The sequence below is a fragment of the Sturnira hondurensis genome, unplaced genomic scaffold (assembly GCF_014824575.4).
Source record: "Sturnira hondurensis isolate 20B ecotype Veracruz unplaced genomic scaffold, ASM1482457v3 Scaffold0019835, whole genome shotgun sequence".
In the NCBI taxonomy this organism is placed as follows: Eukaryota; Metazoa; Chordata; class Mammalia; order Chiroptera; family Phyllostomidae; genus Sturnira; species Sturnira hondurensis.
Window position 1 is genome coordinate 4397030 of NW_028092466.1, and position 26292 is coordinate 4423321.

At 45.8% G+C, this 26292-nt stretch overlaps 1 protein-coding gene and 1 pseudogene across 2 annotated transcripts; one reads left to right on the forward strand and one right to left on the reverse strand.

Annotated features, from left to right (window-relative positions):
- The first annotated feature begins 4057 nt into the window (after positions 1-4057).
- On the forward strand, positions 4058-26260 carry CTC1 (CST telomere replication complex component 1). Of its 2 annotated transcripts, none has more exons than XM_037028186.1 (23): positions 4058-4155; positions 7637-7800; positions 12543-12780; positions 12929-13140; positions 13407-13563; positions 17745-18035; positions 18137-18265; positions 18814-19046; positions 19168-19345; positions 19441-19641; positions 20093-20219; positions 20787-20901; positions 21041-21368; positions 21456-21545; positions 21785-21978; positions 22819-22907; positions 23002-23176; positions 23462-23539; positions 23971-24115; positions 24207-24271; positions 24720-24885; positions 24986-25112; positions 25265-26260. In XM_037028186.1, exons 1-23 carry the CDS (start codon positions 4123-4125, stop codon positions 25402-25404), a joined length of 3675 nt encoding a protein of 1224 aa, XP_036884081.1. In that variant the 5' UTR covers positions 4058-4122; the 3' UTR covers positions 25405-26260. The 2 variants fall into 2 exon arrangements, with proteins under 2 accessions (XP_036884081.1, XP_036884082.1); XM_037028187.1 differs by having other exon boundaries at positions 13410-13563.
- LOC118974755 (uncharacterized) lies at positions 6637-6720 on the reverse strand (annotated as a pseudogene).
- Positions 26261-26292: the final 32 nt, after the last annotated feature.

A 26292-nucleotide genomic window follows, 5' to 3' on the forward strand; every position in this document is an offset into this window, starting at 1 on the left:
ACTGGAAAGGGATTAATCAATAAAAATTTTAATAGTCTGCTTACAGGGATGAGGTCAAGGGAACCAACAAAGTAGAGTGGGGCAACCAGAGCCTGGCACGAGCAAAGAGTGGTTACCACCTGTAAGCTTGAAGGGACAATGGGAGGAATGGCATTAGCAGCTGATAGAGATAGGGACCTATGAAAGAAGGGCACCCAACAGGGCAGATGAAGCCACTGCCACAAGCACAATGTTGAGGGAGAAAAGGAATAAACACTGGGTTCCTCCCCTTCTGTCCCTGTGGCTCCCTACAAACTTTTCTTGTTTCCTATCACCCAAATCTAGATTGAAGCCTGAGGGCAAGGAAGCTGCAGGGGTGCACCAGGTCAAACACAATACCCGGCCCAGTCGTCTTTTTAATGACTTGGGCAACACAGAAATGTTCCGAGTAAAAAGTGAAAGTCTTTATCCTCATCCCTGCCCTCTATTTCAGTCCCCTCTCCAGTCCAGGGTCAAGACTAGGGTCAGGCAAGTGAGGCACCTGGGGTGCAAAATTTAATACATTTTAGGCGCCTCACTTGCCTGACCCTAATTCCAGCCCTGCTGCAGATATGGCAGTTCTCACCTGTTTGGTGTGTAAGCTTCCAGGCTGTTGAAATAAGTATTCTCTGGCTCACTTCTGACAGAAGCCAAATGTCGCTCCTGGGTTTCTTTCCCTTCAGGCACTCCCTGGCTCGGTCTCATACCTACCTTCCAACTCCTTCCAGGAGCCTTAGTTTCCTCAGCTGTCTGTCTGTCTGTCTGTCTGTCTGTGTGGTCCTGACTCCTCCACATTTTAGCACTCTCAGTGTACTACAACATTTCAGCTTCCGCTTCCGTGTAGTGACTTCTAGATTTGTCCACTTGGCCCTGATCCTTCTCCTGACTTTGGTCCCCTATCTCCAGCCGTCCTCTGGACAAACATAGACTGCTCAAAATCACAAAGTCTGAGACAGCTCCCAACCCTCCACACTTCCCTCCCTCTGTGACAGACCAACTACGCTTTTCCACATTTCCCTAACATCTTCCTACCAACACTTTCCTTTAAGACACTTATTAAATCAAGCCTGATTTAATTCAGTGGCCCCTCACTTGTTTTTGCATGCTGTCACCAGATTAAGCATCTAACCTGACATTTAAATCACACCAATGGAAGTGGCCTGTACAACTCTCTCTGATCACCACAGCCTAAAAATAATTCTGCTTTCTATAAACTATCAGAAGTAACTCTAGGGATATAGGGCACTTCTTCATGGATTTAATAAATACAGCGGGGTATTCCAGAGCTGAGAAAATAGTAAAAGCAAAAGGAATAATTAGGTTTGGGACTTTAACTAGGCTTTGACTAATGTTCTAATAAGGGGACCAATGTGGCTGGAGTGTGGTGAGAGAGAGGTTTCCGTTTCTTCTGGTGGATTTGTTACTGTTTTGGGGGAAAGGAAAGAAACACATCTCTGACGTAATGATGGGACATAATTGCAAACAAAGATTCACTTTATAAAGAACTTGACACCATAGTGCATAACCAGTTCATGCAATAAAGAATAAAGATGAGAAATGAGTGAAGATGGGGAATATATAACATGGAGTCACTTGAACCAAGCTGCTTAAGTTATTAACATTATGAAGGTTGAGGCATGAGGAAAGACTCTATTCTTGTTCTAACTAGCCTGAGAATTTAAACTTCTTGAACTTCCCAGTCCTGTGACAATGCCTGCACACACATACACACCCCAGACCTCCAGCCACCCCTCTGATTAGCCCACAAAGGACTCACATATCCAGACCAGCTAACATCCATTCTCTAAACCACTGGATGTGACCAGACCTCCTGGTGCCCATCTTCCAGACCACTTGGCATCCATCATCCAAACCACCTGATGTCTTACTGATAAGCTTCCCGGGCCAATCCTAGGGATAAGAATGCAGAACTGACAATTCTCAAGAATATTCTTTTTCCTGTAAGAACCCTTAGCTTTTCTTTCTTGTTTAGAACACTTCTAGGTTTTTGTCTAGCTGTGTTTACAGTTTTCAAACATTAAGACCCTTGAATAAATCTTTGTCAGTTATTTCTAGACAAGCTTCCTGACTCTTTTTGAGTAAGTCTGACAGAGGGCTTGCATCGAAAGTGAAATTGAATTAGGGGAAACCACAACTTGCAAAATTAAAATCTTTATTTTCCTGGTATATAACTAGATAAGTTTTATTGTCTACAGTGTTTATACTTACTATCTCATAATCAGTGTTTACTCTTATGTTACACTGATTTGAAGCAGCTGTGTGTGATGGCCTTAAATGTCCCTCTGTCATTTTACCTCCTTAATCTCCCTCCCCTCCAGCCTCACTGACTTCCCTGCCTTTCCCCCACAGGGCCTTCGTGCTTGGTTCCCACTGGCCATTCTTTCTCTTTAATCCGTATCATGTGAATTCTTGACTTTACTAAAGCCATCTTTTCCGTAAAGCCTTCTCTATAGGAGTCACACCATCACCATTCCCTATTTCTCTCTCAATTACACCTATTACGAATGTTCCACACATTTTACTTTATTTTTTCACTATAAGTCTCCTTGTCCTACAACATAGAACATGAGAGCAGGGATTTTTATGTTTTTTTTACTATTGTATGCCGAGAGCCTAGAATAGTGACTGCCACGTGGTTGTATGAATTCTGTGGACTCCACTGCCTACTAAGCCAGGAAATGATGGGCTGGTTGACTGAATTAGGGAGAGCAGAAGCTTTCATTATTTGACTAACAAATATTTATCATGTTCTTATTTGGCAACAAGCACTGTTCTTTTTTAATTATATTATTATTTACTGATTTGAGAGAGCAGAGGAACAGAAACATTCATTCACTGCTCCACTTACTCATGCATTCATTGGTTGATTCTTGTATGTGCCCTGACTGGGAATAGAACCCGAAACCTCCGCATAAAGGGATAAATATCTAACCTACTGGGCTACCAGGCCAGGGCTACATCTATATCTTGTTTTTATTGTTCAAGTACAGTTGTCTCCATTCCACACCCCCGCCCCCCCCCCCACTACATACATACTTCTTTAAGAGACTGGTTTTTGGAGAAGCTTTAGGTTCCCAGCAAAACTGGAAAAGTATAGAGAATTCCCACGTACCCCAACCTCACACACAGCCTTTCTCGCTATCAGAATCCCCAACGGCACTCCCAATTTTAACACTTGTTTCCATTGATGAATCTACATTGCCATATTATCACCCAAACTTCAGAAAATTCTCAGTGCTCTGAATTCTCAGTGCACTGAATACTCAGTGCTCTATTCATCCCTGGCTCCCCACAATCTTTGACAACCGGTGATCTTTTTTCTGTCTCCGTAGTTTTGCCTTTTCCTGAATGTCATATAGTTGGAATCATATAGTACTCAGCCTTTTCAGATTGGCTTCTTTCACTTAGTAATATGCACCTAAGGTTCCTCCGTATCTTTTCATGACTTGGTAGCTCATTTCTTTTTAGTGCTTAATAATATTCTCTGTCTGGTTGTAACACAATTTGTCCATTTACCTACCACAGTGCATTCTGGTTGCTTCCTAGTTTGGCAATTATTAAAAAGCTTCAATAAATAATCAAAAACAGGGTTTTTTGATGTGTATAGCTAAACATTTTTCAACTTCTTTTGGAACTGTGTTTATTCCCAAAGGAGTCGTCACCAGAATGCAACGATAAATAGAATAAATAGAATAAAGCTCCTAGGTACTCACACCCAACTTAGGTAAATAGTTAAGAATTACAGCAATGTACGAATGACGTACTCTGCATTAGGGAGGAAACACCTCTGCTTGGCAAGATCAGAGAAATGTAAGATGTTGAGTTACCAAGCAGGCGGGCCGTATTTGAGCTCCTGAGGTTCCCCAACCCCATCCCAGGGAGACGGAAGGAAGATCCGCTGGCTCAGAAGCGCAGAGCTGCGAGTGGCGCAGAGAGGTCCAGAGGACGCTGCGCGGGGAGGAGCCGGAGGTAGAGCGGAGACCGCGCCCGCTGATGACGCCACAGACCGGCCCTCCCGAGAGCTCTCGCGCCAACAGCAGTGGCTTACCTCCCGGGGCAAAGCCGTAGACGCCCGAGCGTACGATGGCGGCTTGCCGCGCTCAGGCTGTCGACTCCGTGAGTGCTGGCCTTCGTCCCTCGTCCTTTCTCTTGTCTGCCTCGATTTCCTTCTTTTTCTGTTCTACCTGCTGTCTCTTTGCCTCCCGGACTTCGCTGACTATCCCCGGGGAAGGGGGCACCTGGGAGGCTGTTTGCCCTACCCCTCTCACTGGTTCTGCAAATACATTTATTCATTCTTGTGGCGCTCGCTGTGGTCCCTAAACACGTTTCGGCCCACTCTCTAGGCTTCAAGCCCAGTAGGAAGCCAGGAGCAGATTCACGGCGAACTGCGTTGTGGGCTCTTGCGAGCTCTTGCGAGAGACCCCTGGTGTAACTGATTAGCTGGAAAAGCTTTTGAGACCCAGTGCATTTAAGAGTTAGCAAGCAAAAAGCACTGAAGGAGGTTACAAGGCGGAGGTAAAAACATGTTTAAAAGGCAAGAGGTAGAGAAGGTGTCTGAAAAATTCAAGAAGTTCAGTTGAGTGATGATGGAGGGGTCAGAGCTGACAGTCTTTTTTTTTTAAGATTTTATTTATATATTGTTAGAGGGGAAGGGATGGGGAAGGAGACGGGGAGAAACGTCAATCGGTCGCCTCTCACACGCCTGCAGTTGGGGACCTGGCCCCTGAACGCAGCCCTCAATCCACTGAGCCACACCAGCCTCTGCTGACAGTCTTGTAAGTCTAGCTAAGCAGGACTTTAACCTGAGGACAGTTGGGAGTTAGTAAGGATTTTAAGCATAAAATGAGATTTGTGTTTTTGTTTCCCAAGGTAGTAGTGTAGAGAGTGGGCTGCAGAGTACCAGTTAGAAAGCTGTGGTTGAAACGTAATGAGAGAGGATGGTGATCCCAACCACGCCAGCAACACTGAGGTACCAGAGGTGAAGGCAGAGTTAAAAGAAATATGTTAAGGAGGTAGATCTAAAGGACTTGGGTCTTGTGTGGGGAAAGGAAAGGAGTTAAGGAGACATCCAGGTTTCAGGGTAGAAGTGTTCAGGGTGCTATTTGCTGAGTTAGTAAACAATGGGAGAGTGGATTTTGTGAGAAGTCAGTGTTGAGCAGCTGTGGTGTCTGCAGGTTGGCCAGGTGGAGAATCGGGTAGACACGGGCATATAACTAGAGCTGAAGTAGAGATTTAGGAGCAGTCAGCATCTCTTGATGGCATCCAGCAGGTGAGGTCATTGAGAGGAAACTACAGGGTGTTCTCCAACTTCAGCCTATGCCAATATCAGTCTGGGGAGTTTATTTAAAATACAGACTCTGCCTACCTCATTCTGATTAGTAGATAAGATCACCTAAAAAAACCACCTGCATTTTTAAAAGATTTATCTTTAGAGGGGAAGGGAAGGAGAGAGATATCAATGTATGGTTGCCTCTCATGCGTCCCCCACTGGGAACTGACCTACAACCCAGGCCTGTGCCCTGACTGGGAATCGAACCGCGATCTTTTGGTTCTAAGGTCCGCGCTCAATCCACTGAACTACACTAGCCAGGGCACCACCTGCATTTTTAAGAAAAATTCTGAGGTAGGACTTTGAGAAACAGCTGTGTTCCATGTACCAGGCAATTGACAGGCTTTCAGAGGAGCAGGGGTTAAAAAGGCCCCATTGACCAATTGAGAAAGACAAAAAGTATGAGCTGTGATTATGTTGAGGAAAGTTTTGAATGATGACCTGGTCAAGTTTGACAACCCTGACCATGAATGAGTGTTCAGCAGAGATGAAGGTGAGAGTCAATGGTAGGGCTGTCACAAGGATAGTGAAGTCATCTAGAAGTTGAAGACTAGTTTTTGCTAAAGATTAACTGAATGTGAAGGGTTGACCAGAGGGCTAATAGGGGAGCATCGGAGGAGCAGGGATAGAACTATAATGGTTTAGAATTATCAGTGGGGATGAGGAAGGATAAAGGTCCTTCTCATAAGTATTAAACTCTGTCAGAATTATAAAGTGAAGCTGCCTAGCACTGGGAGTAGGCCAAGCTGGTACCATGCCCTAGAGTTATCTACATTGAGACAGCTGTGTGTTGGGAATCTGTGTCAAGTATACAGAGATGGTTCATGTCCTTAGAAAGCCCACATCTTAGCTGAAAAGACAGAACAGGAAACAAATCCAGTGGGATTGTAAAATATATATATATATATATATATTTAGCTTATGGGAACTCAAATGAACAGATGACTCAGTTGGAGTGTCATCTTGTACACCAAAAGGTTGTGGGTTCAATTCCTGATCAGGGGCACATGCCTAGATTGCAGGTTTGAGTCCCAGCTGTGGTGTGTACTGGAGACAACTAACTGATCAATGTTTGTTTCTCCCCTCCTTTCTCTTTAAAAAAATCAATGAAAACATCCCTGGGTGAGAATTAAAAAAATTATACTCTATTTATATCCTTTTTGTGTACTATTCATTATTAGGCATATTTCTGTTTTCATATATGTTGCTATATAGTACTATATCCTATTCTTTATGAGCAATATGAGAAATTTTTTTTCTTTTTTCCGCCGTGTCGCTCGCGGTTAAAAAGGCCACCAGTCGAGGAGCAGTCGGCCCCAGTTATGCGCAAGCTCCTGCTCTGGCGCTGCAGCCTGACAAGAGATTTTTCTAAAGAGTGATTTTGACCAATCTTTTTTTCAACTTTCTGGCTTTACAACCAGACTCTACATAAAATGGGTTCTGTTCTCTTTGGTGATCATTGCTCTTAATACAAGTATGTGCAAGGTGCTGTGGGAGCTTCAAGGAGGAAAGAGCCTTTTGCCTGGGATGGTCAGAGAAGGTTCACAGAGGAATAAAAATTCCACTTGAGCTCTTTAAGGGATGGTGCAGGCTGTTGAACAGACAAGCCCTGGCTGGTTCAGTGGTGGCTCAGTGGGTTGAATGCCAGCCTGCAAGCCAATGGGTCATGGGTTTGATTCCCAGTCAGGGCACTTGCCTGGGTTGTGAGTCAGGTCTCCAGTAGGGGGTGTGTGAGAGGCAACCACACATTGATGTTTCTCTCTCTCTCTCCCTTCCTCTCTCTTGCCCTTCCTTCCCCTGTCTCCAAAAATAAATAAAATCTTTAAAAAGAAAAGAAAGAGACAAGACCAAAGTTGGATGGCCAGCTATCTGAGTTGATTATATAGCTGGACTAAAGACTTCTAAGGTTTCTTTTTTCTTTTTAAGATTTTATTTGTTTATTTTTAGAGAGGAGAAGGGAGGAAGAGTGTGAGAGAAACATCGATCAGTTGCTTTTCTCATGCCCCCAACCAGGGACCTGGCCTGCAACCCAGGCATGTACCCTGGCTGGGAATTGAACCAGAAACCTTTTGGATTACAAGCTGGCCACTCCACTGAACCACACCAGCCAGGGAGCTTCTAGGATTTCTTTAAACTCTAAAGCCCTTTACATTTTCTCTTCATTTATATGCCCTCTTGATTTTTTTTTTTATTCCTTTATTCTTTCCAAAATTTCCTTGGTTGGCAGGATTGCCATGATGGTGTATTAACTAGGTTCACTTTCCTCAGGAACAAACTTGGCTTGAGGCTGCCCAGGCCTTCATCCAAGAGACCCTGTGTCCAGCTGGCAAGGAGCCTAATATCCAGTTGACTCATTTGGTAATTGACTGTGTGAAGACTACCTGGTTGTCTCAGGGAAGGCACCAAGGTTTTACACTGCCCCTCAGCTACAGGTAAGGAGAGGTGGGGCTCAGGGGGTAGTTCAATTTGGAGTTGAAAAGGAAGGCCCTGAGAAGAGTGAGGGTAAACTTGCTAAGGGGAAGAAAAGATGGCGTAAATACAACCCCCTTCTGCCGGACTTTCATTCTTCATCATACTGCTTTGCTTTTTCCATAGTTTTCTAAAATTGGCTTAAGTGAAGTTTAGAGACAAGAAAAAGAGGGGAGAAGACAAGAAGATTTAAAGAAAATTTGAAGAAAATTCTCAAAGTGGGGAGAAAAGTTTCATTTTGTGTGTTAGGAAACTGATTCACCAAGTGCAGATAGTTGTGTTTAAGAACACCTGAGTTTAAGGTCTTCTGAAGGTAGTTTCATTTTTTTGCTTACTAGTTCTTAAACTGTTCTAGGGAACGAACATTTGTAAAGTAGCATAAGAAAAGGGCTCTGGGGGCACACTGTCCCTCCCGGGGGCACGCCTGCGCCTTTCCCTCAACCACGCAGTGATGTTTCTCTCGCTTTCTTTCTCCCTCCCTTTCCCCCTCTCTAGAAATAAAGAAATAAAACCAATAAATAAATAAATAAATAAATAACCAACCCCATGACACTTGCAGCCAGGGGAGCAATGGGCAATAGCAGCTCATCTCGAGCTAATCCCCTGAACCTATCCCCAGGCCCTTTTCTCTGGCTTCCCTGTGAGCCAAAGCAGCCCCACTTAGGCTCTCTCCTGGTGCTTCTTCTGTCCTAAGCCCTTCCTTGCTTCACTGTCCCCAGCTTTAATAAATGTATTCTCAAAATAAAACTTTTTTTTTTTTTAAAGATTTTATTTATTTATTTTTAGAGGGGAAGGAGAGAGGGAGAGAAACATCAATGTATGGTTGCCTTTTGTGCATCCCCTGCTGGTAGTTGGCCTGCAAGGAACCGGTTTGCAACCCAGTCATGTGCCCTGACTGGGAATCGAACCGCGATAGTCTGGTTCGCAGGCCCGCGTTCAATCCACTGAGCTATGCCAGCCAGGGCTAAAACATTTTTTTTAAAAAAAGCTTGTGGCTAAATAAATTTAAGAGACAATGAATATGATAAGCTGTTCTAGAAGAGTCAGACTCATTAACATATTAAAGGCTCTGAAAATCTTACAAAAGACACCTCATAGAATTATCTACTGCCGTGAAAATGGAGTATATTATTCATGAGTAATAAATAATGGGGTATACTATTCATGAGTAGTAAAAATACTATAAAGATATAGTATAGTATTTTTAGTATAGTATACTATACTAAAAATAGTATTTTTACTACTGATGTATTTATCCCTAATCAATATACATAGTGTTGCATACCTTTAGTCTTTATATGAAGACCTTTTATGTGTCCTTTGCAATTCGCTTTTTGCATCTAACATTATGCTGCTGAGATTTATTATTATTGATAGCTCTGTCAATAATAATAAATCTTATAGCTGTCCTATGGATTCTATGATATGTGAATATACATATCACTGTGTATTTATCTTTTAAAACATAAAAAGGTAGAAATCTGTTTAGCTTTGTTTAATTTGTAATTTCCCAAACTTGAGAACAGGATACTTCTTCCCTGGCCCTCCCTTCACCTGCTGGCAGTTTGGGAAACGCCTCACCCAACCCAGTGATCGTCTCAGTAAAGGCAAGGGGTCTTTGGTGAGAAGACAGCCTAACTGTACTTACTCTGTGTTATCCAAAAAACACCATTTCCAAAATTCTGTGCAATTGTCTCATTCATGGACTTCATTATGAACCAGTGGTGAATAACAAGTGTTAGAGAGGATGTGGAAAAAAGGGAATCCTTGTACACTGTTGGTGGGAATGTAAATTAGTGCAGCCACTACGGGAAATAGTATGGAGGGTTCTCAAAAAACTAAGAACTACCATATGATCCCACAATTCCCCTTCTGGGTATCTACCTGAAAAATATGAGAACACTTAGATATAAAGATATATGTACCCCTGTGTTTATTGTGGCATTTTTACAATAGTCAAGACACAGAAACAATCTATAAGTGTCCACTGATAGATGATAAAGAAGATGTGATATATGTACATATATACACATACAGTGGAATACAGCTCAGCCATAAGAAACATGAAATATTGCTGTTTGCAACAACATGAATGGATTTTGAGAGTATTATGCTGAGTGAAATCAGTGGGATGGAAAAGGACCAAAACTGGATGATTTTACTCCTGTGGGATGTAGAACAAAAACAAACCAAGCAGAAACAAACTCATAGATACCGACAACAGAATGGTGACTACCACAGGGGTAACAGGGTGGAGGGAGGGTGCAGTGGGGAAAGCGGTCACATATATGGTGATAGAAGGACACTGAACTTTGGGGGGAGCACCTAGTAGAGTACACAGACGTTGAATTATAACCTTGTACACCTGAAAGTTATATAGCGTTACCAGTCTTACCCCAATACATTTAATTTTAAAAGATTAAAATCAACAAGGATTGGGGGGAGGAATTCCTAAAATGGAATACTGAGAGAAACAAATGTACTAACATAACTACACAGAAGGGTGAAACATACACTTCAACTATATAGCTTCAGAATAAAGACAAAAACAATCGCAAACCAAATAAATAAACCAGTGGTAAGGAACAGTGCTGGTCCACCAGAATGTGAATCAGCACGCTACTATCTTTACTGAGAAAGTTTCGCCTTTAACATATAACATATGAAAAAGAGCTGACCTGAATAGTGTCCTTACAGACATTGTGGTAGCCAGGTACTTAAGGCTCAACTTCCAAAAACCTTAACATTTGCCATATTTGCTTCAGTACTTTTTTATAAGAAGTGAAATGTTACAGACTTAGTGAAGGCCCCCAAGTGCTCTATCCCAATCCAGATCTCTTCTACCTCTTCTCCGGAAGTAATCAGTGTCTGGAAAGGAAGGGCAGACTGCCTGGTGTGGACACCCTCGGCCTCCCCAGCTGTTTCCACATTGCTCTCCAGTGGAGTCGCACCAGTTGACACACATACTGACATAACATATGTAGCCTGAAATTTTTCTTACCTGGTTTTTGCCTTGTTTGTTTGTTTGTTTATTGCCTACTTGATAGGCATTAAATGATATTTTAAATCCAAAGTAATTACTGAGGGACTTTTTTCTTTTCCACCTATGTAACTCTTCTCATTTAACTCTTCTCTGTTTTTCCTTTTCCTACAATTCACGTTTCAAGATTGCATTGTTTATTTAAATGCAGAACGAGATCTCATTTGAAAGCTGCCCAGCTAGTGCGGAAAGCATCCTGGGACAGGAGAGCTACTGACCAACTCGTGGTTGAAGGAGCTGTGATCTCCAGGAAGTCTCTCCTGCGCTCGGGTTAGGAGCTCCCACTGGTGGGGCCTAGTGACCTCAGTAATCACAGTGTAATTACAGGAAGGCCCAAATCTCTCAAAATTCTGGCATTACTAGAAAAATGGAAAAGTGGTAAGCCAGCAATTTTTAGGAAACTAGAAATTTGAAAGATATAAATATCTCACTATTTTTTTCATTCTTGAATGCCTGCTGTGTGCCAGGCACCATGCTAGGCCTTGAAAGTTGAAGAGCAATGACAGATGCAAAGGATTTCAGGTTATCACCTTCAGTCCTGACCCAGACCCTAAAGAATCTGGGAAAAGTGATCCCTATTTTTACAGTTTTTTGTCCTGAAGGGTAAGGAAACAGCTCTTTCCCATGGCTTTTTCCTGGGCCTCTAGAGAAGTAAGGAAGCAGAAAGAACATAGACTTTTGAGTGAGGCACACTGGTTCTGCCACCCGCTTCACTGTGTACCTGAATCTCTCTCTCCATTTGTGGTTTTATGAGGGGTCTTGGTGAAGGTTCAATATGATATTGAACGTGAACGGACCCAATATAGTATATGCATAACAGGCTCAACACAGGTTAGTTTGTGTCTTTGTCTTTTATCTGCTCCGAAACCATTTGGGAAAGAATGAAACGTGGCAGGGCAGTGGGCCACCTACAACAGCATCCCCACTCCTTAGCACTCGTACGTGGATGATGTTCATGGTACAACAAGGGTGAATTGGGACGTTTTGTAAACTTCCCTGCTTCACTTCTACTCAAAATCATAGGGATGCAAATGTGTGGAATAGTGATATGCAAAGATGTTAGTCTATCACAACTTTGATAATTTTTTTATCAATTATATCTTACAATTGATAGTGACTTGGCAATGCTGCAACACTTTAAGAATGACCGGTCTCTTATCTCTTAAGATTTGGAAACTCTTGATGCCAACTCCCATTTCAGCCTCAGCTCCCTGGCCAGGCTCTAGTACTATGACATTCTAGACCAGGAAGGAAACCCCACTGGGGTCAAGCCATTAGGCAGATGCCCTCATGGCGCCACTGACATATTCTTTTCTACAATGGAGCTCTTCGTGGTACCTATAAAGTGTTCTCCCCACGCCCATCTCCTCAGGCCACTCGTACACTCCTTCATTTCCCTGGTCCTCTCTGTGGCGCTATCTTGTTCAAGATATTATTCAGCACAGACTTCATTCCCCACTTTCTCCCTGGATACTACCCAATCTTTAAACCCATATCCCATCATTTTCTCAGGCTCCTTGCCCCAGCTTTTTCCCCTTCAATCAATCAAACTTCTGTCTTAGTCCATTGACCTTTCCTTGGGATATTAGGTTATTTGTCAGGGTTGAGGGCAACTTCTTATGCTTGCACACAGCTTTGCAAGACTTTGCTCCCTTCGTTCTGCAGCTTTGTCTCAGTATTGGACCTCAGGAGCCACCAGCGCCTCCCATGTTGCAGCCACCTGTCCTGGAGCGGTACTGTGTACCAGGCATGGGCCCAAGAGGCTGGACTAAGTGGGACCCCCTTGCCCCGGGAGCGGCTAATACTTTTAGGGACGCTAACAGACCTATCAGGGGACTTGGAACAAGAGTGCAGGAATGGAAGCCTCTATGTGAAAGATAACACTGGTACCCTGGGCTGCGAGGTGAGTAGGAAGGGGAAAGTCAGATGCCTCAGAGCCTAGTACGACTGGTGTCTGGGGAGCGAGGCAGTTAAGTCCAAGGGAACAAAGGTGGAGGCAGGTGAATGGGATGCTAGCATCCTGACTTACCCTGGGTTTTTGTGTTTTCTAGCTCATAGATCTGGATCTTTCTTGGTTGGGCCACCTCTTCCTGTTCCCCAGTTGGAGTTACCTTCCTCCTGCCAGGTGGAACTCCTCAGGGAAAGGGCACTTGGAGCTCTGGGGTGTCCCTGTGCCCGTGTTTCCCTTGACCATCAGCACTGGCCCTCCTACCCCCATTCCTGTTCTCTACCCCGAGGCTGCTTCCCACCTACTCAGGCACAGGTAATCTTTCCCTGTCTAGGGGTGGAGGGAGCACTGTGAAACGGAAGGGTGATGGCGGGTCAGTGGAAAGAAGGAGAGAAAGGTATTGAGAGTAACATTGATGGAATGTTCCAGATCAAGAGAGCCATAGGGCCTCTTTGGAGTAGCTATGGAAAAATAGCAATTTTACATCACAATTGGATTATTCTTTATAGGGAAGGGGAGGCATTTGTAGGGGTAGAGAAGAGAAATAATGACTTTTTCTCTCTTTGTTCTAACTTCTTTAGTAGCAAGCTCAGAGCTGGGCAGCCAAACCTGGCTGGGAAGCTGGTTCGATTGAGTGCTCTGGTGAAAAGTCAAAAGAAAGCCTACTTCATCCTGTCTCTTGGTGAATCGTCTCCTGCTGGCAGCCACGCTGGCAGCCACGTACCCATCCTTGTGCAGGTGAGGGTTAGGGTCAGTTCCGGGGTGTGGGGATGTGGGAAGGGATGTGAGTGCTTTTAACAGGAAAGATAACATCATATGAAGAACCATGAAGGAAAGGAGGACAGCCGGGGAGAGTTGTTTTCTGGAAGAATTTATGTCAGGGGACAATTCCAGGTAATGTCATTCCTGTGCACAGCAGGTAGGGAATAGACTTTCCTGCTGCGCAGTTGATTCAGGTAGACAACATCTTTATCATGTGACATTTTGAAAACCTGTCGGAATCACTTGTTTTACCCATTCATTGGAAGGATGACCCAAAAAAGTACTTATCGGAACACCATTAAGACATTGAATACATACACTTTTTTAAAACTTGGGACTTATATTTGACTCTCAATTGGTACAGTTTAATATGTATAATTTTTACACTAATTATTTAGTGTATACTATGATTTATACAATTACCTGAATGAAGTTCCAAAAGGATTCAATACAAAGGATGAAAAGGCTTTTTTAAACATGCATATCAAAAAAGGAAACTGAGCCCTGGCTGGTGTAGCTCAGTGGATTGAGTGCGGGCCTGCGAACCCTGCGAACCAGAATCGCGGTTCGATTCCCAGTCAGGGCACATGCCTGGGTTGCAGGCCAGTTCTCAGCAGGGGACTCACGAGAGGCAACCATACATTGATATTTCTCTCCTTCCCTTCCCCTCTAAAGATAAATAAATAAATAAATAATCTTTAAAAAAAGGAAACTGAAATTTATTAGCACTGTTAGAATTCTTAACCGTGTCTCTATGTGTCATGAGTTAGAATAATGGCAATGAGAGCATAATGGGACCAAAATTGCTAAAACTAAAAATTCATAGAAGCCACTCAAATTTCTGATCTTGCTTTTTCCTCCTGGGTTACAGAGGTACTATGTATTGTATTTTTTGTGTGTTAGAATATTTTGAGTCTCCTAGAGACCACTCAGAAAGCCTGTGCAGGGCAGGCTCATTCATGTACTATATGTCAGGATGTCAAGGGAGAAATCTCTGAAATGCACTTGCATTTCTGCAGGGTGGCCAAACTAGGGCGAGCCCCTTGGGTAGTTTATAATCTCATTGTAGATGTTATGTGGTATTGGTTTATAAAATTCGTGTGGAATAATACAAAACAGTATGTAAGTTCTAAGATGTGTGGTATAGTTTGTAACTGCTGTAGCAGATCAGGTAGTTTATTATGGGGAGCGAAGCCTTATGGGAGTTAAGACTTCATCAGGGTCTTGAAGGATGGATCGGCTTTAAATCACTGAAGAGAGGGGAGGATATTCAGGGTTGGAGAACCGCCTGTACCAAGATTCAACCTTCATCGAGTATGTATGGTAATGCTGGGCACTTCAGTCAGTTCAGAGCACAGATTGAAGAAGATAATGGCTCTTGTCTCTGGAAGCTCTTAACGGTTACTGTTCAGGTTCATAAGTGTTGGGATGGGTGCGTGCATGTGCACAAGACCCTGTGAGGGCACATGGGTGGGCTTTGGAATAAGCCTGGGAGTTCAGGGGAGGAGTGGTCTTGGGCTACTGAAGACACAGTGAAGACACACTGTCACTCTAGATGACCCCAGTGAATTTCTTCTGTTAGAAGAGTGAGGTCATTTCCTGAAAATGGAAAACTGAACTCTGAAAAGAGGAATAGAGGCTCAGGGTAGTTGCTGTGCTGGTTCGTTGAGGTTGAGATTGCCAAGCAGTGACAGGGCCCAGCTGGAGAGGGTCAGCATCAGTGTTTGGCACTGGGTAGTATGGGTCTGTCTTCCTCAGGTTGTGTTTTCGCCTGAGGAGAGGAGTTGAGGAAGTAGCTGTGGGGACTCGGTGTTGCAGCAGAGGAAAGGAAGGGTCTCATTGTCTGATTAGAGAAGGGGCTGCGATATTGGGCATCCTAGGGGGAATGTGGAAGGACCAGCATTCATTCATTTATTTGTTCAGGCAAACCACCATTTGCCGCGGTCCAGCCGCAGCCCATCTAAGGGTCCTCAGGTGAGAGTAGGTGTCGGCGATGGGTAACAGGCAACTACACAGCTCAAAGGCAGGTGAAGCACTGTTCCGTTTATTGCAAGTACAAGCTGATTTTTTATATTTTCATTTTTGGCATGGGTTAAAATTTACAGGTGTACAGCATGATCAGTTAAGCAGAAAAAATTAATACAAAGATAACCAGGAAAATATGAAAGTTCCCATAGTTTCAGTTATGATAAACAAAAGTTATTTTGACCAGGAAAACCATTAATCAGACAATTTGAAATAGTTCTATGTTTATAGTTTAAATGTCTTATTGTTTAATAAAGTTCTCAGAAATTGTCATTGGCAACAGGTACGCTAGACCGAGCAGAGGTTAGGAAATACACAATAAGCCTTGGTAATATCTAACTTAGCTATCTATCTTGCTGTCTAAAATGTTTTTTGTATACTGAGGACTCTGACTCCTTGGTAGTTGTTTCTAAGTGCTTAGTTTGTAATAGCTAACCAGCTTCTTCTGTTTTTATGCCTGTCTAATTCTAATTGATATATATTCCTATTCAAGGTAAAGGAGGGGCTGTTACTCTAACAAGTCTTTGACAGTCGGGCTATTTTCTAAAGGGGTTTTTGCTATTCTATGAGGCAGTTCTGTGGGAATACATATTTTTCCCTGAACTGTTCTTTCTTGGGTGGCTTTCACAGGAACAAATAAGTAAAGTACGATGCCTTAATTCAGCCAGGGTGATATTGCTTAGGACTTGAGCCAACTGTTGTTTTTTCTCTGAGAGTGGTCATTAATTCTAGGACATTCCAAATTATCAGAAGTGCAAAGGTTAGAATACTAAGAAACAGTAAGAATAAAAGCAACACCATATATCCATTAATGCCACGTCCATCCTGCTGGAAAACGCTTCTGTGAAGCCGTCATCTCCAAGTCGTGACTGTGTCAACCGACATGGCTAGATAATGCTTCTGTGAAGCCTTTGTCCCCAAGCCGTGACTGTGTCAGCCGACCTGGTTAGCATCGGACGTGGCAACCATTAACTACTTTTTTTGCATAAGCAGTAAGCTCAAGTGAGGTCTTAGCAATAATACCTTATGAGTTGTGATGTCCAAGGTCTGACTGAGGGTACTTAGCTGGTTTTAGAGTAGAAATGAAGGTCTGTGAAGTTGAGCACAAGAGACTGAAGTTCAAGTGTCTTAACCATCAGTGTGTTTTGAAGCCCCTGAGCGTGGCAGTAATACATTATGCCTGTGGGAGGAGCCTGTCCTGGAAGACTGCCGTGTTTATGAGTAGTCCCTTTACTCCTTGGGCTTAAACTTCTTCCAACAGCCACACTTCTCCATTCTATATGATGCCCTGCTGTCAAGTGTTTATTTTTATTTTCCTGCTTTGATCTTTCTCATTTTCCTATAAAGTCTTCAACATGTCATTTCTGAGTCGTCGTTTTTTTCCCTTCATCTTGGTTCTCCCATCTTGTTTCCTGCAACTCTCAAGAGCATTCGTTTTTCTCCGTCCTGGTTGGTGTTTTCACTGCCTTGCTTATTCTGAGGTCTGAGCATTTCCATGTTGTTGCCTCTTGCTTGAGTCACCCTTCTCTCTCCACTTCAACAAACCAGAGTCTTCTTTCACTTGGCCTTCCTGATTGTTCCAACCCATTTTGGCCTCTTTCTTTCCCTGAGACTTTAGCAAATGTCTATTCTTTCTGCCATTTGATCACACGTGGCTCCCTATTATTACCTGGGTTTGTGTCTTGTATTTCCCTGGTGACTTGAAATATTTTGGAGAAGAGAGAGCAGTCTCTTATATTTCCCTTAACATCCACCCTAATAGTGAATGCATAGGTACCCAGTGCGTATTGATTACATAAGTGGAAATTGCTTATTTGCTATAGGGTGGGATAGGGGAAACACAAAAAGGGCATAATTTTCTGAATGGAGCATTTATGTATTTGGAAGGACGTTTTAGGGATGGTTTGTATCTTGGAGGAAGGGTTGGAAACATTTGGGCATCTCCTGTGAGAGAGGAGAGATCCTGAAAGTTCTATGGCTTAAGATTTAATTGGCAAATGAGGAAGATGAGGCAAGGGAAGCTCATGAGGAGCAGGTCTTTGAGGTCCAGTGATGATGGAAAGGGACTCTGACAGAGGATAGCTTTGTGAGAAGCGTCTCATGTACATGTTGCCTGCCTCTGCACAAGCCAGGTCCCTGCCCAGCTGATTTGGCACCGAGCTCTTTGGCCTGGTAGGGCCTATGTGCTGACTGAGATGCGACTATCCAGGATTCGTGGTTACCATTACCATGTTTGGACGACCAGCTCCTCCTCTCACCTGTTGCCACTGAAACCAGAATGTGTGCGAGAGCTGGACCTGCAACTGGAGCTGAGTGGACCCCTCTTGGAGGCTGACCCCAAGCCACTCCCCAGGACAGGCAACATCCCTGACAGGAAGAAGCAGAAAGATCTTGTCCGGGACTCCAGACTCTTATCTTATACGGTGAGCATAAGGGACCGATCCTAGAGCCTGAGAGGCAGGGAATGTGTGTCTCTAAAGAGGAAGGGAAGTGGGCATCTACGGACCCTTTGACCTCTTTGCAGGGAATGGTCACTGGCGTGCTGAATCAGGCTGCTGGCCTGTATGAGCTGGATGGGCAGCTGGGGCTCTGCCTTTCCTACCAGCAAGTCCATGGCCTCAGGCGCGTGCTGCGACCTGGAGTCTCTCTGGAGGTATGTGAGGGATCGGAGCTGGTGGCAGAAAGAAGCGTCTCAGCAGCTTCTGTGACCTTCATACACTGATCTTTTTTTTTTCTTTTCACAGCAGGGTGGGAACCTTTATAGATAAAATATAAAAGTAATAAGTGTGGGCATGTGTGTTTGTTACATATGATTTGGATGATAGCTCAGATCAGAAAGTAGAGTCTGGGGCGCGGGGAGGAGGGGTTAGAACCAGAGCATCTCCTTCACGGAAGGACCTTCTAACTGGAGGAGGAGATGGTGAAGCACATGTGTACTGAGGGCCAGAGTGATGTCAGATGGTCCAGTGAGTAGGTAAGCCACACCAGCCAGGAGTCCCCTGGCCCACAGAAAGATTTAGTGGGGCTGGTGAGAGGTGAAGTCTTACCCCCGGGAGGGAGGTTGTGATGAAAAGAAATCACCTGTGTAGGGGAAATTGGGTTTCTCTGGGAACCCAGGCAGTGGAAAACTACAGTTTACTCTGCCTAGGGTCATTGAGTTAGCTTCAACTCTGCCTTTTCACTTTTCCCACTCTCCCCCAGCTCCAGGATGTCCACCTCCTCCAGTCAGTGGGTGGAGGGACCAGAAGGCCAGTGCTAGCCCCCTGCCTCCGTGGTGCTGTTCTACTTCGGGGCTTCTCTTGTCAGAAGCCTGAGACACAGTCTTCCCCCCAAGTCTGGGGTGCCTCCCTGTATGAACAGCTGGTATGGGAATGTCAGCTGGAACTTCCCCTCTACCTGTGGGCTACCAAGGCCCTGGAGGAGCTGGTCTGCAAGTGAGGAGGGTGAGGGTCTGGGCTGGAGTGGCAGTGGGAGTAAGACACTCCCACTGTAAGGGAAGCAGGACCCTGGAAGAGGCAGGGTCTTTGGGGGCAGTGACTCAGCTTCTTCCCCAAGGCTGTGCCCCCACGTGCTGAGACACCACCAGTTCCTGCAGTGCCTCTCTCCTGGGAACCCCAGCCTGGGGCTGCAACTCCTAGCTCCTATCCTAGAGGGTCTAGCTCCACCGAGCCTCCCCAGTCGGAATGCATACAAGGAGATCCTCGAAGAGCCGCATCACTGCCCACTCCAGAAGGTAGGAGGATGTGGGGGAAAGATGAGTACAGCACTGATATAAGGGGGTGGGGAGCACATGGGATACCCAGTCTGACTTTTCTCCTCTTCTGACAGTATGCTCGGCTGCAAACTCCCTGCTCCTTCCCCACCCTGGCCACCCTGAAAAAAGAAGGGCAGCGCAGGGCCTGGGACTCCTTCGATCCTAAGATCCTTCTGCCCTTCCCAGAGGTTTCTCACCTGACCAGTTGCCAACTCAATCAGCGCCTGGCCTGGTCCTGGCTCTGTCTGCTGCCCTCCACCTTCCGTCCAGCCCAGGCAAGTGGGGATCCAGCAGGGCTCGGGGCACTTCCTCTTCTTGCTAGCCACACTACCACTATCATTGTCACTTCTTGTCATTTTGACTGACTAGCCTAACTAGACTACCCCTCCCTGCAGCAACCAGAAAGAGTGAGGTAAAATGTAACTTGGACTACAAAACTCCCTTGCTTTAAATCCTTTTCTTGTTTCTTCCAGTGCACATAAAATAAACCCCAAACTTCTTGCGTCTGGTGAGGTCCTCTAACCTCGATTTGAACCCTGTCTCCCCCTACTACCAAATGTGTGAATGCATGGATGTTTTTCACATCTGTCTTCCCAACTTTGAGGACAGAGACCAGGTCTTTTTTGTTTATTTTGTAGCCAACATTTAACACGGTACCTAGCACATTATAGGTGCTCAACATTTGCTTAATAAATACTTGATACCTTGGCTTTCATCTTCCTGCAGGTTTTACTTGGGGTTTTGGTGGCTTCATCTCATAAAGGTTGTCTGCAGCTTCGGGACCAAACTGGTTCCCTCCCCTGTCTCCTCCTGAACAAGCACTCGCAACCCCTCACTGACCCCCGGCTCATAGGTTTGGAGTTCGGAAGTAGAGAGAAGGTGGTGGTGGAATAGAGGGTCTCAGAACGGGAGGTGTCGGGGAAGCACCTGCTGGGATTTTCTTGAGATGCTGAAGTGGCATCAAGTTAATCAAGTCCGGGGAAAAGTTTGGGGGACTGGTGCTGGCAGGTGGAGAAAAGGAGCAGGGGGTCCCCTGGCCAGACTCCCAATTCCCAACACCCATTTTCCCCTCCAGAGCGCCTACCATGCACACCAGGGTGGCAGCTCCCATTTCCTACCTTCTGTTTGGAAAACAAATGGTCTTATTTGGACTTACTGAGATTCGTAGACAGGGAAATCCTGGAAAGCAAAGTGTATTTAGATCTAGGAACAGGCATTTACAGATTTCTGAGAAAGTAAAATTGAGGCTTTTCAGCCTAGGACGCCAGGGGTGGGATTGGACATGTGGATGGAATGGTTTCTCCCTTGGCGGTGTCGTCCCTCTGAGGTGGGATCAGGTCGGGCCTTGGTTGGGCAGCAGGATCCACAGGGGGGTCTGCTTCACTTCCCATTGTCAAAATAGAAACCTTCTTTCCCCCAGGCTGCTTGGTGCGGGTAGAGCTGTTCCAGTTGATCACAGAGAGGCATGTCAGAAGCAGCTTTCCTTCCTGGAAGGAGCTGAGCACGACAGGCTTCGTTCAGACGCAGGAGGCAAGGTTGGCTTCTTGGGGTGGCAGCTGTCCTCCGGGTGTCTGAGGGGAAGGGGAAGGGCCTGGTGCAGGTGTTGGAACGCTGGGGCCCACAACACCCGATTCTTGTTTCACTAAGAGACCTATTCCTTGTCTCTCCCAACAGAGTCTATGTCCAGTTCTTTCTGACCGATGCCCTGATCCTGCCTGTGCCCAGACCCTTCCTTCACTCAGCCACTTCCTCAGCATCTGCTCAGACAGAGCCCAGCCTCCCCGAGAGCCCCCACACAGGACAGAGCCGGCTGTTCTTGCTTTGCCACAAGGAGGCACTAATGAAGAGGAACTTTTGTGTCCCTTCAGGAGCCAGTCCAGAGGCGCCCAAGCCCACCCTTAGTTTCCACGTATCAGGGACCTGGCTTGGGGGTACTCAGAAGAAGGAGGGAACTGGATGGGGCCCGCCTGAGCTCAAGGGAGATGAGAAGAAGGATCAGAAGGTAAGCTGGGACTGCAAGGACCTAGGGCTTGACCTGTGCCGCTGGCTCCTACCTAGAACCCCAGGACCTTGCTCTCCTCCCTCACAGGTTCTTCTCATCTTTCTTGGCTCCTCAATCCGCTGGTTTGAGTTCTTGCACCCTGGGCAAGTGTACCGACTTGTAGCTCCTGGTGGTCCCGTGAGTGCCCTGCTTCATTGTACCCTTCCCCAGAAACCTTTTTCTCACTTGGGGGTCTGGAGAGGAACTGCCAGTATCTGGTCACTCTCTAGGTCTTCTAGATTAAATAGAAGCGTTGTCTGTGTCTAGGTCACTTCTTCACCAGGCTCCAGAGAGAACAAAATTGGGCCATAGTGTTTTGTGAATCTTTCTCTGGACTAGAACACACTCAGGGACCATTGTCTTCTCATTTCCTGCAGACGCCAGTGTTGTTTGAGGTGGGTGGTTCATCCTGCATATCGCAGCGTCCTCTGGAGCTGGCTGGCTGTACGTCCTGCCTCACTGTCCAGGATGAGTGGACCCTAGAACTTGAGAGCTCCCAGGACACCCCAGATGCGCTGAGTGTCAACACAGCATTGCCTAAATCCTCGCTGACCGACCTGCTCAGTGGCAAGTAAATGTCCGCCAACTTCTCCAGCTTGTCGGGATGCTCTCTCTGCCTCTGCCCTGGTTTGGTTTGGTGAACGGTTCTCTGTTTACAGCGTGTTTCTCGTGTAATTTGGCTCCTAGAGGAAGATGTAAATTATGTTTCATACCTGATTTTCCCCTCAGCATGTTATTGTTTTGAAGTGATTGTGAGCAGCTTTTCTCACAATTCAGGAAAAGTCTTAGCAGTAAGAGGAAATGTAAGATACATAAGCAAGTGTAAGGATAAAAGCTGAAAATCTGTAGAGAAAAAGCCTTCCTTTACTACCAGAAGTGGCCGGCCTATGGCTTCAGGAACAACACTACTTTCCTCATGTAAGCTTCTCGCTGTAGCTGCAGTGCAAATGAAGAGGCTGCAGAGACATTTCCTCCCACCTTACACAAAGGAACAAACCCCGCTGGGCTGTGTGTGTCATTGTCATGAGACTGGCCTGTACTAGAAGTGAATGTTTCAAGAACCTGTGATGGAAAGGAGCAGCCCTGAGCTCCAGCATATAAAGCTGCAGATGATGGGCTGACTGAGGCTCCAGGGGTAACACAAGTAGGGATTTAATTCTGCTGTTGTACTTCTTGGTAAAGCCTCTGGTTATAAAGTTGTATAGCTTTTGGGTGATCTGCCACAACATTGTTTTTCCCATAAGTCCTGTTACTTTTAGTGTAGGATTCAACACAGCGTGAGGTTGTTCAGGACCTTATAGATGACATTCTGGTAGATAACTTTAGCTGCTTTTTCTGTCCTTGGACCTGACTCCATTCTCTCTCTGCTTTCTTATGCCTCCATTCTCAATGTATCTCTTTGACCCTACAGCTCCACCGACTCTTTGGTGTCTTTCTCAGCTGAGATTCTTTCACGGACACTGTGTGAGCCACTTCTGGCCCCTCTCCAGACAAAGCCCGGTAATGACCGTTCCTTTGGGGGAGGTATAAAATGGAGTGATGGGACCTTGTGAACCAGACAGATGCTGCTGACCCTTCCCCTTTCCTTCTGTAGGGAGCACTGGGGCCAGGAGAGGGTGTGTGAAGATAACTGTAGCTCTGGAGATTGCTGACTGTGAATTCCCCCCCCACCTGGACATATATATCGAAGCCCCACACTTGCCTCCCCCACTGGGACTCCTTCCAGGAGCCCGCATCTACTTTAACCAGCTGGAGAAAAGAGTTTCCAGGTGAAGATCTACGTAGCTGGCCTTGCCTCTCCTCTTCCTACTAATGTAATTCTCTTGAATGTTCACCCCTCTCTACGCTACAACACACCTCCTTTTTTGATACGACATTTGATTGTTACTCTGGCATTTATGCACTCTACCCTCATGAGATGTTCCAGGCCAGTCCTTCTTTCTACTTTGACAGAGCTTGGGCTAGGATGATGCCTCAGAGGCGTGGCCAAGCCTGTGCTATAGTCCCACCTCCAACCTCAAATTGACCTCTCTCTCCTCCTCTTCCACTTGCAGATCCCACAATGTTTACTGTTGTTTCCGGCCATCCACTTACACACAGGTCCTGAGTTTTCCACCAGAAACCACAGTCAGGTCAGTGCCCTGGGCCCTGCTGCCCAAACTTCACAGCCTCACATCTGCATCCCACATGTGTTTCTAGCTTTAGAATTCTTTCCGTAACTATAGTCTCCTCCAGTCCTAGTGGGATTTGTTAAGTCAGAGCCCCAAATAAAAAATGCCCAATACCTGTCACTTTATCCAGAAAGATTTAGTGTTCTAGGCTCTTAAAAGGCTTCAGTCTAAAATGCAACTATCTTTTCTTGGCTAACATCATGGTTGTTCAAGCCTGAGAAATAATTGATGATAGTTGGAGACTAGAAATCAAAACAGGGAGCATGGGGCTTCCAGCAGTGTGTGGAAGCCACTATGATCCCCATCCCTGTGTCAGCTAATTCCTCCCAAGCATACCCTGCCTTCAGAACCCGTTTGTTTCTCAACACCTCTCTCTCCCTCTCTCTTTTTAGTGCTCCTCTGCCCCACATCTACCTGGCTGAACTGCTGCGAGGCGGTCAGGCCCCATTCCAGGCCGTTGCCTCTTGCCATATTGTTTCCGTCTTCAGCCTTCAGCTCCTCTGGGTGTGTGCTCACTGTACCAGTCTCTTCCTCCAGGTATGAGAGGGGATAGGCTGAGTCAGGTACTTGATGACAGAGGGATGGGATGGGACCAAGAGAATTTTTCTAATCACTGTTCTCACCCCAGGGAAGGTGTACTCATCAGGGTTCTACTTGCCCCACTCAGACATCGGTAAGCCAGGCCAACATCAGGTGAGAGAGCACAAAGGGGGTGCCTGCCACACTGTTTACTTCCCTGTTAGGTGACTTCACCTGTGTGCTGTCCTTGTGTTAACATGATCCTTGGCTTGTGGGAATTGCTTCATAAATATTTTTGAGTGAATGAGTGAGAATGAATGAGTTAAAAATGAGGGCCCTGGCTGGTGTAGCTCAGTGGATTGAGCGCAGGCCTGCGAACCACATGATCTCAGTTCGATTCCCAGTCAGGTTACATGCCTGGGTTGCAGGCCAGTTCCCAGCAGGGGACTCACGAGAGGCAAACATACATTGATATTTCTCTCCTTCCCTTCCCCTCTAAAGATAAATAAACAAAATTTTTAAAAAAATGAAATAGTGGAAAGGGAGGCGTGTTGGGTTTAAGTGACTGGAGCCTGCATTTGCTCTGAGAGTTCTGTTTTTCGTTCTCTACTCCCACCCCCAGGCTCCTGGTGGAGGATGGGACTGCTGAAGCTGTGGTGACCTGTAGGAATCATCATGTGGCAGCAGCACTAGGGCTGTGTCCTAGTGAGTGGACCTCCCTCCTAGAGTTTGTCAGAGGGCCAGGGAAAGTGGCCTTGCAATTTATAGGGCCTGGAGCCCAGCCTGAGGTGAGATGTGGCTGGGAGGTGGGGCCTGCCCAGGTTCCTGAGGGTTTAGTGGAGGGTTTAGGAGTTTGAATCCTGATTAATCCTGAGTTTCTCTTTCTAGTCCTCAGCCAAGATTGATGATCCCTTGACCCTCTTCCTCCGGACACTTTGTACCAGCCTTTCTGTTCTCCGCCCGATTGTGCTTACTTTTGAACTTGAGAGAAAACCCTCCAAGATCATCCCTTTAGGTAAGGATGGACAGGTAGGGATGTAGACAGATGAGTCCCAGAAGGAAGAGCCACGAGGGATTGATAGGGGATTTCAGTTGGGGTGGAGAATGGTGGATGGGGACTAAAAACCTCCTATGTAAGACATGTATTTTCCTCTCTTCCTATCACAGAACCTCCTAGGCTACAGCGATTCCAATGTGGGGAGCTCCCTCTCCTGACTCATGTGAATCCCAGGATCCAGTTGTCCTGTCTGTCTATCCAGGAGCCAGAGCACTCCAGCTCCCTGGGGGCATTTGCTTCCGGCTGCTAACCTGAACTGCAACAATGGCCTCAAAGTTCTTCCTGCCCAGTTGGAACACTTGAGGCCTGGACCCCAGCCTCTCCCACTTGTCATAGCCCTTACCTAACTCGGTGTTTAAACTAGGCTCCCAGATCCCTGTAGTAACTAACTGCTACCCTACTGTAATTTCTCCTCCTTCATATTCTTTCTGGTACCAGCCTGCCTTGGGGACATTGTGGAAATAGGCAAATTATTGTGTGTAGATACTTCCTCCCTGCTTGGGATCAAGGTACCTGCACTCACAGGTAGCCCTGAGCACCTGGGTTCTGTCTTTGTGGCATGGCTAGAGGAACAAAAGCCTTGCCCTTTGGCCTGCAATAAAACTCTAGTGATATTTTTTACACTTGCTCTGTCTGTGAGGTCCCAGGTCTCCTGAGAGACCTTTGGCAGCCAGCCCATTGTTTACTATAATTTCTGCCCTTGTTTTCCACCAGTGCCAAAACTGGTTTTAGAGCCTCTAGTCCACCAGAAGAAATGATACCAAAAGTCAGCCCCAAAGGGAGTAAATTGGTGCTAGTTGGAGGCAGGGAAAATAACATCCCTACTAGGGTCTCAGCAAGGTTGGGCTGGGGAAGAAGTTAGTATGCAAGCCCGACGTTTTTGTGAAGTGCAAGATAGGCATAAGGGGGTGGTGCTGGGGGGAATGCCAAGCATTAGGAGTCATGTGAGGAACCTATGCTATGGAACCCTAGTAAAGTGGCCATTGCTGTGGGTTTCCAGTGGGTCAGATCAGAGACAAATCCCCGATGCACACCATAAGACGGATAGGAATCCGAAGTCAGAACCTTAGGGGTTACAGGATCAATTAAAGGTGCTCATGCATTTGTTTGGTATTCTCCCATTTCTTTCCTGGGAGTT

What these genes read in the sequence shown, in the direction of transcription:
- CTC1 (XM_037028186.1), top strand. Translation starts at nt 4,123, where the DNA reads ATGGCGGCTTGCCGCGCTCAGGCTGTCGACTCC. An exon ending in ACACTGCCCCTCAGCTACAG is followed by an intron (nt 7,801 to 12,542) that starts GTAAGGAGAGGT and finishes TTCGTTCTGCAG; the next exon opens with CTTTGTCTCAGTATTGGACC. An exon ending in ACCGACCTGCTCAGTGGCAA is followed by an intron (nt 21,979 to 22,818) that starts GTAAATGTCCGC and finishes TTGACCCTACAG; the next exon opens with CTCCACCGACTCTTTGGTGT.